Source organism: Mustela erminea, chromosome 8, assembly GCF_009829155.1.
Source record: "Mustela erminea isolate mMusErm1 chromosome 8, mMusErm1.Pri, whole genome shotgun sequence".
Classification (NCBI taxonomy): domain Eukaryota; kingdom Metazoa; phylum Chordata; class Mammalia; order Carnivora; family Mustelidae; genus Mustela; species Mustela erminea.
In genome coordinates this window covers 17,653,077-17,666,219 of record NC_045621.1, presented here as the reverse complement: position 1 = coordinate 17,666,219, position 13,143 = coordinate 17,653,077, and the positions used below count along the sequence as shown (strand labels likewise).

Here is a 13,143-nt window from a genome sequence, read left to right as displayed (position 1 = left end):
ACTGGCGCACTTCACCAGCCAATCTTGGTTCAGAAGTCCTACAAATCCACAAGCTGAGATGGAAGACAGAACAGGTCACTCTTGCACTAGCATACAGGCCATCTGCCTCATACTCTTCTTTAGCCACTCACTCCTGGTCCTATTCACTCATGAAAGGAAAATGGGGCAGGAAGCCTGTCTCTTCTCTACATGTTCCTTCTTACAAACCAAATTTAAGTTCAAATCTCCAAATCTGCAGAGCTGAAAGAGACTAAATTTTCCACTTAGAATCCAATGAATCCAAAAGGGCAGTTTGCCTTCCATCTACTCCTTGATAGTTTCAGCTTCTTCGAGTGAAGGGGTTCACCAGTCTTCACTCCCTACAGGAATCTGATGCTTTCCTGCTCCCCACACCTTTGCTCCTCCACTTCCCCGTGTGCATTGTGCTTTTCTCCCTCCCGTATCCCCCCAGCTGGAAAGCATGTGCATGTAGCAGACTCTGCCCTGGCCCATGGGGCAGTGTGGGGAATCAGGGGATTGGGGGCTAGCTGCAGGCAGCTGACTGGGAAGACCCAGATCCTGGCCCCAGGACATGTTCTCTATCTAAGAGGAGGCACCAGAAGTACTCAAGAATTATTGCCCCCAGAAACAGTCCTCAACCAACAACTGGCAGTTGGTGGACAAAACTCTTGGTTTCTCACCCCTCAGTTGGATGACATCCTAGGGAAGAATTCCCCAACTGCCAGGGTTCCCTCAGCAGGAATGAGCCCCAGTGGGAAATCAGCTTTTTTCAGCTCCCTTCTCTTCCACATCTCACTTCCCCACTCTCTGAAGGTATTCCTGGAATGTTTCCCTCAGGTTCTGCTACCAAGGCACCTGAAGCCAAGACAGTATCCTTTAAGATGAACCATCGAATCCCACCTTCCCAATAAAGCCTCCCCTTGGCACCAAGGCCTCACTTCCTATCATGTTTTAATACTATTTGTATATGTTTTAATCCCATTTTTCCTACTGTGGTTTCCCAAAGAGGAGAATTCTTTTACACAGCTCTGAATTTCCTGGGTCGCTCAGCACAGTATCTTATGCAAACAAGATGCTCAGTAAACGTTTGTTGACTGAATGAAGAATAAATTAACCATAATAATCAACACAAAAGTCAGGCACTTTATTTAACCTAAACGAAACTACATCAGTGTGGCTCTTTTCTTCTTTCAAAAGCATTGCATGAACTACTTTTAATGAGCAAATTACTGTGTGCATGTATTTCTTTAAATAAGCATTTTCTAAATATTCATCTTAAATCAAACACCCCTGATTCCCAGAAAAAATCAGAACAAAGACTTTTTCCTAAATCCAGAACTACCTTACTGAATGCATTACTTTGAGTTTTTCAACATGCCATTACACTTATCACTTCTTTGAGTGCCTCCCTTTCCATGTGGTGACACTAAAACCACTTTAACCATCTGCATCCTTACACCGCCCCAACATTCTGCACACACTCATCAGTACACAGACCCCATCCCTAAGTGAAGGGAAACATCACCTAGCTCCACATAGAAGAGCATCATAGTTGAGGTCTGGGTACTTATCTCAGCTGGGCATGCTACACTGATTTTTCTGAGATTCGGGGTGGCCCAATGTCAAATGTCACCACTACCTATGTATGTATCTCAAGGCCAAATCTCATCATGATCCAGGTCTGCAGTGTCTCTCATAGGTTTGTTGGAGGATACAGAAGGCTTAACCTTTGTTGGGGGGCCAGTTACCACTCCATGTTCTATCCAACAGAGTATGTACATAAAAGAATGGGGCTGTATGGGACAAGCTTTGAACCCCAAATACAATTTTCCTAATAAGTGACATTGGAGAATGTGGCTGTAGCCTTGGATTAAGGGGCTTTCCCATGAGCCCACAGAGGTAGACTGACTCAGCCTAGCTACCTGGTTCCACACAGAAGAGCTACCATAACAAGTACCTGAATATTTGTTCTCACTACTGAGTGGAATCTAGAAGCACCAAGCGATTCCCCACCTTTTCCAAAAATAGATATGCTGGTGTGAGACACTCTCAAAGCCTAGTTCCATCATTTTAGAAAAAGCAACCCTGTTAATACCCAGATTATGGCCCAGTGGATGTCAGGTTCTGCACACCCATGCTCACTACCTTCAGTGCGTACCAACCTCAGGCTCAACTGTCTCTAATTTTTTCTTAAGTCCTCTTTCAGCAGGGAAAAGATCATATGGTATACCACCCTCTTCTCATCTACAAAGTCAGAAAAAATGCTGACTGAAACAAAAATGGACTTAATGCTGTTCTCATCAGATCAGAAGCTCGATGAGATCAATGACTCTTTTCTTTAATGCTGAATCCCCCAACACACACACACGCACACACACAGGCCCACGCACAGTGGGTGGGGGGGACTTTCTGATGTCTCTTCTTATAAGAACACTAATCCTATCAGATTAGGGATCTACCCTATAACTTCACTTAAACTAATTAACTCCTTATAGGCTCTATTTCCAAAGATAGTCATGTTGGGGGTTAAGACTTCAATACAGGAATTTTTGAGAGGCACAATTCAGTCCACAGCATTGGATGCACCCTTTCCAATTAGAAGACATGTAAGTACCACACATGATCTCATTTAATCCTTACAACAACCTGCAGCTTAAGAAGAAAACTAAAGCTTAAGAAGTTAATAATATACCCACACAATGTAATATTATGTATTTCTTTATTTAGTTTTAGGAACTTCCTTCTCCTTATTTATTTGTTTGTTTGTTTGAGAGAGAGAGAGAGAGAACATACATATACACAAGGGGGCAGAGGAAGAGAGAGAATCTAAGCAGGCTCCACAGGCAGTATGGAGCCAACTCGGATCTTGATCCCACAACCTTGAGATCATGACTGGAGCTAAAATCTAGAGTCAGACACTGAACTGACTGAGCCACTTAAGTGCGCCACAATGTCGTATTATTTGATGCAACATAGATGAACCTTGAAAACATTATGCTAAGTAAGAGGGACATCACAAAAGGCTACAAGTTGTATGAATTCATTTATATGAAATGCCCAGAACAGGCAAATGCACAGAGACAAAAAGTAGATGAGTGGTCGCCAAGGGCTTAGAGAAGAGGGGAAAGGAAAGGTACAGGGTTTCTTTGTAGAGAAACAAAAATGTTCTGGAATTAGATGGTGATATAACTGCACAAGTCTGTGAATATAACACAAACCACTGGATGGTACACTTTAAATGAGTGAATTTTATGGCATGGGAGTTATTTAAACTGTTACTAAAAAGAAGAAACTTGCCCAAGGTCACACGGCTGGTAAATGGCAGCCCCCAGATTCAAACTCAGGTTGTCTGATTTTAGAACCTGTGCCCTCAACCTTTATGTAGCTCTGATTACTGTTATTCCCTAAAACAGGTGAAGACACCAGCAAATTAAATGGTAGGTAATCGGTTTGGGCATAATTCCAATCACAAGTATGAAGGAGACAATCATTGGACTCCCCCGGACTTCCAGGATCAATATACACTAAGCACAGTTAATCTAGTAAAACTAAAAGATTCTGAACTTGTTAAACCAGTTAATCTAGAAGGGAAACAAAACAAAATTGAAAGGGGGACCATCCTAAAAGGAAAATGACCAAAAGTCCTGTGAGGCCGCAGCAAGGATTTTTTTGAGCTAAGTAACATGTAAATCCAACGATGTGACATCCATGCTTACTGCCCGCCAATGGCTTTCCACCAAACACATCTCTGGAGATGCTCTGTGGGTGACGGCCCTCCATGACCTGGCTACATGGCTTCCTCTCAGCCTCGCCTCCCCATTCCTCCCCACTGCGCTTGCTCTCCCCACTGTCCTCAGCTTTCTAGCTTTGGGGGTGACTCATATTTGACAATCAGGTTTCAACTCAATGTCCCTCCTCTGACAGACCTTCTGGCTTCTGTGACATCCAAATCATGTTGGCCACCTCCACGTGTGGCTCCTCTGATCACATATGATCTGTCTTTAGTGACTGAGTGAAGCTCTATGGCAGGAGATGGGAACCCTCCCCATCCTACTCCCAGCAGCATCAGCACCACTGTGGTCCCAGGCATACAATGGATGCTTGCTCAACATTTGCTGAACAAACACATCTCTGCCATGAGATGCCTCAGCAAGCCGGGGCCTTACTTGTCCACACTATAAAAGCACAGAGTCAGCAAGTCCCCCCTGTCAGGAACCCACCTCAGGTAGTCTTCATAAGCTGGCAGTACAGGCCTGGCAAACGCATGAACCATTTAGATTCCGTGGCCACCGCTTTGATTAGTTTGTGTTGATATCCATAGGCTCTCATTCCTTCACTGAGCCCACATACTTACCATATACATTCTTCTTTCCTATTCTTCAACAATTTAAAATTGTTGTAAATAGCATGGCCATTCCATGGTAGAAATGGGATCCCTCTTTCCTCAAAAGCTGTTTCAGTTCCTCTGTGACTGATTAATTTAGTTTACTCTAACATGGATCAGACTTTTTAGTTAACCCCAGCCATTGAAAGTCACTTAAACTAGAGACGTACCCAGTCCACACACATCATACTTTTATACAATTCCCCATCTCTGGGTCGCACCAGAATCGCACAATCATGCTGAGCTCAGAAGACCCGAGACTCTGCACCAGGGAGATATCACACAAGTACAGACAGCTCTCATGCCTCCTTTCCACTGCATTTACTTTTCCCTATAAAGACCTCCATTTTCTCCCAGCTCAGTCTCTAATCTCCACCTGACCTCATCTCTCTTCTTGCCCAGCCCGAATACGGATACTTAACTACCCAAGTAATTCACCAGTATTCAAAGAGCTGTGTCTCCACTCTTCTTCCCCTATGCTACCACCAGAAAACCTGATCCACAATCTGCTTCCTTTTTTCCTTTCACATGCTTAACTGATGGAGCACACCAGGTTAAGGAGGAAAAAAAAAAAAAAGAAAACACCATCGGAAGAATAACTCAAAGACTGACATGTAACACATCATTTCTGATGACGGTTGCTCATACATTGTTCAACACTACCTTGTTCACCCATTCCCTCCAGCAATTAGCCTAAATTTTCATCATTTTCCTCACCCTCAACCCATCCTCCCTGACCATCAAATCCCCATGGCAGATAAGGCTATCCTCAGGAAGGAAATCTCAAGAGGCATTTCCCAAATGCCATTCCTTCACCTCCAAACCAATCTCTACCTGCATTTACCCATAGGTTGGGAATGCACTGTCCCTCCTGGTTCAAAACCACATTCTGCCCTTGTGCTGTTGGTCTCGTGACTTTTTGTCCTCACCCAGATCTGGCTCCGTAAATTAACTCCTGCCTCTTCTGCATCTTCACCTCTCCCTCTTTCTAGCTCCCATTGCTCAGCCTGTCAACTTGCTGTGTTACACCTACCAGCCCATTGCTTGGCCCCAGTGTCTTCTACTGGCCACTGCCCTCCTCCTCTTTCCCTCTCACCCAAACCTCTTCGGTGGACACCTGCTGTCTTCACATCACCTCCTCTCAGTCACTGCCAGCCTACTGGGATGTGGCTTCTACCCCCAGAGCTTCACCGAAACTTACTGCCTTCAGACCTGTCATAACTTAATGGATAAATACAAAGGGCAATCTCGGCTCCTTATCTCATTAGATCCTTTTGGATGTGAGGCCATAAATCACATCTTTTTGTTGTGAACTTCTCGATTTATTCCTTCTCCTGATTCTCCCCCCCCCGCCCCCGCCATTTCTCTGAGCACTCAGTCTCTGTCTCTTCATGGGTTTCTCTTCCTCTCCTCAACTCTTAACTATCCTCCCAGCCCATGTTCTTGTTCTACCTACCCTCCCTGGGCAACCTCACTCACAACCATCCTGGTCATTATTTTTTTTTTTTTTTAAGATTTTATTTATTTATTTGACAGAGATCACAAGTAGGCAGAGAGGCAGGCAGAGAGAGAGGAAGGGAAGCAGGCCCCCTGCTGAGCAGAGAGTCCACCGTGGGACTCAATCCCAGGACCCTGAGATCATGACCTGAGCCGAAGGCAGCGGCTTAACCCACTGAGCCACCCAGGCGCCGTCCTGGTCATTATTAACATTATATGGGAATAACTCCCTACAGTCTCCAGCCCCCATCTCTCTCTCTCTTTTATTTAAAGATTTTATTTATTTATATGTTTGTTTGTTTGAGAGACCGAGTGAGTGAGAGAGAGAGAGAGAGAGAGTGCTCACAAGCCACAGAAGAGGGAGAGGGAGAGAGAAGCAGACTCCCCACTGACCAGTGAGCTCAATGTGGAGCTCGATCCCAGGACCTTGAGATATGATTTGAGCTTAACCAACTGAGCAACCCATGTGCCCCTCCAGTCCCCAACTCTTTCCTTAGCTTCAGAGTATTACACCACCGATCTCCTAAACATGGCCTCATGTATGTCCCAAACCCTTCAAATCAATTCCGATTTCACAGCTTTTTCTCTTCATCATTTAGCCAGTTGTTCCCTGTGTTGCCCATTTCATCTGGATACAACCTTCTGCCTAGCTATCCAAACAAGGCACCTGCCAACTTTAACTCTGCATTTTGCTGTGTTATCTACATCCAAGTTTTCCTAATGATTTTTATCAACTGAAGATTTCTTGAGAGCATTTCCTTTCTGTGCCTCTTAGCACTTTCTGAGAGCAGAACTTCTGTTTATTCCCCTTACTTCATTTTTCAGACTCCAGAGAATAATGACCAAGATCTTAAGCATGACATACAAGATCTTTCCATGAGTTGAGATGTCCCTGGGCCTACCTATCCTGACTCATGTCCCTCTGCCTCCGCCTTGTAATTTACCAAGAAGTTCAACAAAAATCTCATGCTTCCTGAACATGCCACAAAACGAGATGCCCCTGCCTCCTTAGCACACACTCTTTCCTCTGTTTACACACAGCTCTCCATTTCCTCTCCCTCTTCCACCCACCCCCAACACTTCTCCCTCATGAACTCCTGCCCTCCAAGATTTAGCTCAACCGTCACCATTTCCAGGATGACTTTTGACACTCCTCCTGCCTGCAGAGCTGCCTCTTTGGTGCTCGCATAGCACCCCATGCTTATCTCTAGCACAGCAAATCTCACACTCTTCTAAAATTATGTATTTATCTATCAGTGTTTCCCAACTAGACTATAAGCTCTCCAAGGCAAGGGCCACTCAGAGTATGTACTCAACTTGATTCCTCTGCATGTTAATACTAGAGATCAATAATGTTCTGAGGTGTCTTCAGACCTCTATGTCCAATGGACACTCCAAGTGAGCCTTCCTTGGTCATGGGGGGCTCTGTTGTGGCCATGATGTCTTCATGTTCAAAACACATGGCAATGTTGGTTGCTATCACCACCCTTCAGCCTGGAATGGCAGTCTCCATTGCAGTAAAAGTTAAAGGAATAGAGGGCCTTAAACAAACTAAAATTAGCCATTCCTTGCTACTCAACATAGTTTAAGATTTGGCAAGACGAATCTCTTGGGCAGGTACAGTGCTGACACAGCAGGATGAAAGACACTCAACCAATGCCCAGCAGACTCAAAGAGGAAAACCTGCAACACCTTTACCGCAGGAAATTCTGAGTTCTGCTGATTCATTCTGACTTAAAGCTGCAATAACACTTGAGTAAGGAGCACCCATGCTGACTCTGCACTTTTTTCTGCAGAGCTCACAGAATTTAGCATACAAGAAATTTAATAGTTGTTCTTGATACTCTTTTGCAATTTCTCAGATATTGACTGTGGTCACCTACATTACAGTGTCTGATAGCATTACGTGGTGTCTTTCTGGCAAAGATGCCGTCCTGGTCAAAATACTGCTAAGAATGTAAAATAATGATTGGAGCTCCCTCAGTTACAGAAAATCATACAGGACATATCTTTCACCAAAGAAAGTCTCACTGCTCGCTCAATTAGAAGCTAAAGAGTCCTGCTTAAGTAAATAGCTCTTGTTCGTGCTTTGTACAAAGGTATCTGTACAACTGGTTCCAACTTGGGAAACAGCATTTAAATATCAACATAAACTCATGCTCAGAGAAAAGCTAAGTAAATTTTCATCAGGACCAAATCCCTAAGAAACTGTATTAGAGAAAATTACAAAGCAAAGAACCTTCTCAACATCAGCATTACAAGTTATCACTGTCTTTGTTCTTTGTACGAAAGCCATGCAAACTGCATAATGAAAAGTAAAATGGAAGAAATTTCTAGACTTACGTCTAATTATACTTGAGTCAGTGATTTATCATGCTTCCTATATATAGTAATCATTATAGTTAACATTTAATTAACTAGCATTACTTCAATATTTATTCCATCGAAAATCATACTAAGTACTGTATCTGAGATATTTAACAAGTTAAATGTTAAATGCCTTTTCTTTCAGGAAAAGAAAAAAAAAGAATTAACCTCAGGCTTTTATATTTTTCTTTAAGTGCAATATGACATAATCGCTAGAAAATATCAATTGCTTCAACAAAGGCACTATTTTGACTAAAGCATCATTAGGAAGTAAAGTTTTATTGCACTTGCTTCTTAGCAGGATTATTATAACTAAATACTTACTTGTTCAGTGTGAGGTCAAGAATGAATTTAGAGCCAAAGGCTTCAATCTGGAAGCTTGCCTGGGCCAGATGGACAGCCTATGGATTCAAAGAGACAGAAAGAACTTTAGCTTCCTTTCCTGTCTTTAAAGCTGATTGTATGGATATCAATGATATTAAATAAGAAAAACATTTTTATGGATTGATGCACTTCTTCTGAGATTCTTGTGTAACAATCCATTTCTTTAAAAAGGTACTAGGTACATTGTCGTGGCTTCACTTGGAAGACATAAATACCTGTGTAGCAAAGAACTAATAAAAGACAATCAGTCCTTTAAAATGAACCCATTGTGATAAAAATCAAGAGCATATTCAGCTGGACTTTCAAAGTGACTATGATGAATTATGCAAAAGGCTGACTAATTAAGGCTTGATTTCAGCCTATTTTTGTGCACAAAGCTAATAAATTCTTTCTGTACACCTAAGTGAAAAATCATGTCAGTGCTCGGCTCTTCATCAGAAACTGGAACTTTCTCTAAATGGTGTATCAGCAGAATGTGTCAGTAAAATGCAACCTTTTCCCTTTGGAAAGCACTTAGAACCATGCCCCTTGTGAATATTCAGAGTTTCTGTCCCCTTTAAGGGTCAACATTTACAAATACTGTTGTTATTGTGCCTTAACTCAAAATACAAAGATTATCTCATCTAAACATGAGTCATATGTACTAAATGTTGAAGATTAATTTAGTTCATGGAAGTATCTTTAAAAAATGCAAATTAATGAATCAATGTAGCTTTGTTAAAGTACCACCCAGGATAAAATTCTCCTTTATCTTCCATCAGAAAAAAACAAAAACAACAACAACAACAACCGAACAAAGAAGGATAAATGCAACACCTACAGTCGCTCCCTCTCCCTAATCACAAACATCCTTCCTGCAGACTTCATTCCTAAGGCTCAGTGGTGTCACAAATCATCTATGACGTGGTCCCTAGTCAAGCACAACTGCTGATGGGATAATCACTATAATAACCAAAATACAAAATAAAAAGGAAATTAACAAATATTAAATTTTAAATACAAAGCAATAAGAAAGAAGCAGCCCAAATCCCTGACACCTTGGCACACCACACCAAACCCCAAAGAACCATGTAGAACAGGGTCATCGCACTTGATCTGGGCTTCCTGCATGCAGACAACTACATGACAGAGAAAGAAATTACTGTCTTGTTAAATGAGGTCTCCATCAGCAGCAGCAGAACCTCTATCTTCTGACACAAATATCATATACCCTTTAATCTAAATTCATTCTGTGTCTTGAAGCCTTAATTTTTACATGAAGATTTTGATGAATAATTTGTACAGGGGGAAATTTTTCCATTTCTGAGTCCCAAAGGTTTAAAAAAAAAAGAAAACTTACTTCCTGAGCAATAAGATAAGCCCTTAGGCCTATTTTCTTTTAAGAATATTAAAGAGGGGTGCCTGGGTGGCTCAGCTGGTTAAATGACTGCCTTCGGCTCAGGTCATGATCCTGGGGTCCTGGGTTCGAGTCCCACATTGGGATCCCCCTGCCGGCCCCGTGGAGAGCCTGCTTCTCTTTCTCCCTCTGCCTGCCACTCTCCCGGCTTGTGTACTCTCTATCTTTCTCTCTCCCTCTCTGTCAAAGAAATAAATCTTTTAAAAAAATATTAAAGAGCAAATTAGAGTTCATTAATGTCACCCTGGCCCTAAAAAGGTGATAAATGTACCTTCTTGAGTAACTTTATAAACACTAAAAAGACCTGACAGTAACCACTAAAAGGCTGACCTTACATCAAATAAGCAATGAGACAAATACAAACCCCAACAAAAGCCTGTTGTAAAATAAAGTAGCTTGTGGGAACCACTTACCCCATGTTCTAGACTTGGTGGGAGTAACACAATTTGACTGTCATTAAATAAGTTGATTATGAGTCAATGTGACAAGATTCAGTTTAATAGAATTTAACGAAGGTGCTACCAAATAACATTAATATTGGGATTTTCCTTTTGTTTTTTATCTATTAAGTCCCACTGTGTGCATAAAGAGGTCTAGGACACAGCCCCTGCCCTCAAGGGCTGTCTTCGGGGAAGCAGGGAGACCCTCAGCAGGCTTCAGGGGCCACAGGAACCATTCACTGACAAGGTGAAGTTTAAAAAAAATTTCCAAAAGATGACTAAGAATCCACCTGCCAGGAGAAGAAGAGATGTTCAGGGCACGGTGGAAAACATTTGCAAAAATAGCTTTAAAAGTGAGTATGGGAAAAAAGCCTTTTTAAAAAAATTTTTTTAATTAATGTGGCCTATAAAGAAAATAACTTTTAGAGGAAATGTCAAACACTGAATCTGAAAAGGTGGGCTTTGTGTGATGTGCTCATTGACATGCCTGATCTCACAGACAGATGTGTGGTCAAGATAGCAAGCTTGCCTCTAAATGCGTTCCATGCTTACTCTGCACAGTGTGTGGCACACGACTTAGCATCACCACCATCACCAGCATCAGCACCGGCACCTCCATCTTCACCACCAACAGCAGCGGCAGCACCACCACCACTGGCACCATACCCACCAGCACCAGCACCGCCACCATCACCACCACCACCACCACCAGCAATAGCACCATTACCACCAGCACCAGCACCATCAACACCAGCACCACCATCATCAGCACCAGCACCAGCACCACCACCACCAGCACCAGCACCAGCACCACCACCATCAGCACCAGCACCACCACTGTCAGCACCATTAACAACAAAATTATGATACAAACATACTGACAAACTATTCTCTACAACAACTGAAATAATCACAATGCCATCAACAACATCCCTGTTTCTCCATAGGGAAAGAAAAAAATCCGATTGTAGTACCTTCATCAGTAAGAAGGTTTTAACATTTTAACTTATTGTAATGCAAAGAGGCAGCACATTTTCCTATAAAAAGACTGAAGATTTCCTCAAGCGTTCATCCTCCTGCATATACCTCAAAGAGAATTGGTATACTCATCTGATATATCTGTATCCATGTTTAAAAATTTCAATAAATACAATGGTGTACGTTATGTTTCTTATGTTGCCTTCTCTTTCCATTGTTATATATTCAGCATTTGTACAGAGTATAGATTCTTCCCTATATCAAAATAAGTACCCGACAAATGCTACTTTTCTCTATCATTCTTTTATTTCTCCTCTGTCTTAGACATGATTAAAATAGCTTTTAACTTCTGGAATCTCTGCGTTCCATACCAACTGATCATGTTTTATTTAACAAAATAGTATGCAGTTTTGACAATTGTCAAATTTAAATATGTTTCAAATCAGGTAAAATAAGTCCTCCTCATTATTGTTTTCCAAATTACATTTTTGGATATTCTTCATTTTTACTTCATATTAACCTACTTCTTCCAAATGACCAAAAAAATTAGAAGAATGGCCAAGATGAGTAGAAAGCTTTATAATACGCAGCCACATCACTTAGCTTATTAAATATTTTAGAGATGACTAACTGACCAGGACCACTAAAACCCTTGAAAATACAAAGGCTACCTCAAGTATTGCTCTTCTTTTACAAAGAAGGAACCGTCCAGTGAGGGTTAGAAACGTGTTCAGTAGCACACAACTGGATCATAGGAATACTTCAGAGAAAAGTTCACAAACCACACATAAGGTCATAATGAGTTATTTTCTCCTTTGGTATATCTGTTAAACAGACTTGATGACTAACACTTGTTTTTACAAGGACAGTCACTGTAATTGCACTGGGGTAAGAATGCTGGGTTTTACAGTCAAAGAGCATCATTTCCTGACAAGAATAAGCACATCCCTGGGCTCAGAATTACCACCCTGAAGGGCTGAGAACAGCTGTTGCCTAAGCACCTTGATATTTTTCTTTTGACTCAGAATCTGGCACAGGGAAATTACAGGAGTTCTATAAACAAAAACAACTAAACTCAATTATATACACAAACCTCCTTCACTAAAGAGCAATTTACACATTCAACAATGTGCTTTTGTTTTTCTAGTCCCCCCCCTTTTACGAAATGGCACCTCATGGTATATCATATTAAATAACTTTGGAAGATGGTCAGTTTCCCAGTGAAGACTGGCTTTGCAGCTTATCATCAAGCAATGTTATGATATTGAGCAATCGTGCATATTACATAAGCTGAAGAGACATGGTTACATTTCTTTGGGACTTAATATTCTAACACAGTTGACGTGAATATGGACACGAAGACAAGAGAAAATGATGACCCTCTCTACTTACAGAAATAGAAATCAGGCATTTCCCAAGTACATATGTTTTAGTGCAAAAATGCCTCACACATAATGAGTGTTCAATCGGTATTTTTTACTACTTGGCAAGGATTCGTGTGTTCTACAGAGAGCACACATAACTGAAACTAAATATAGGGGGTGGAAAGTTTACACTTTCCCAGAATTCAGAAAATATTATGAGACTAAATGTCATAATTCAGTAGAAAGTGAGCAACTTGAATTAAGGTATCGATGCAATCAATCATAACGTCATCTGAGCAAGTGATGTGCTTTAGTACACTCTATTACGTGCAT

The 13,143-nt window shown here is 41.6% G+C and overlaps 1 protein-coding gene across 3 annotated transcripts in view; it reads right to left on the bottom strand.

Moving 5' to 3' along the window:
• Window positions 1-13,143, bottom strand: part of ADAM23 (ADAM metallopeptidase domain 23) — a 167,284-nt gene that overhangs the window by 115,728 nt on the left and 38,413 nt on the right. For all 3 annotated transcript variants that reach the window (XM_032354551.1, XM_032354550.1, XM_032354549.1), the window contains exon 3: window positions 8,573-8,649. In XM_032354551.1, coding sequence (XP_032210442.1) covers window positions 8,573-8,649 — 77 coding nt within the window. The remainder of the gene's footprint in view (window positions 1-8,572; window positions 8,650-13,143) is intronic.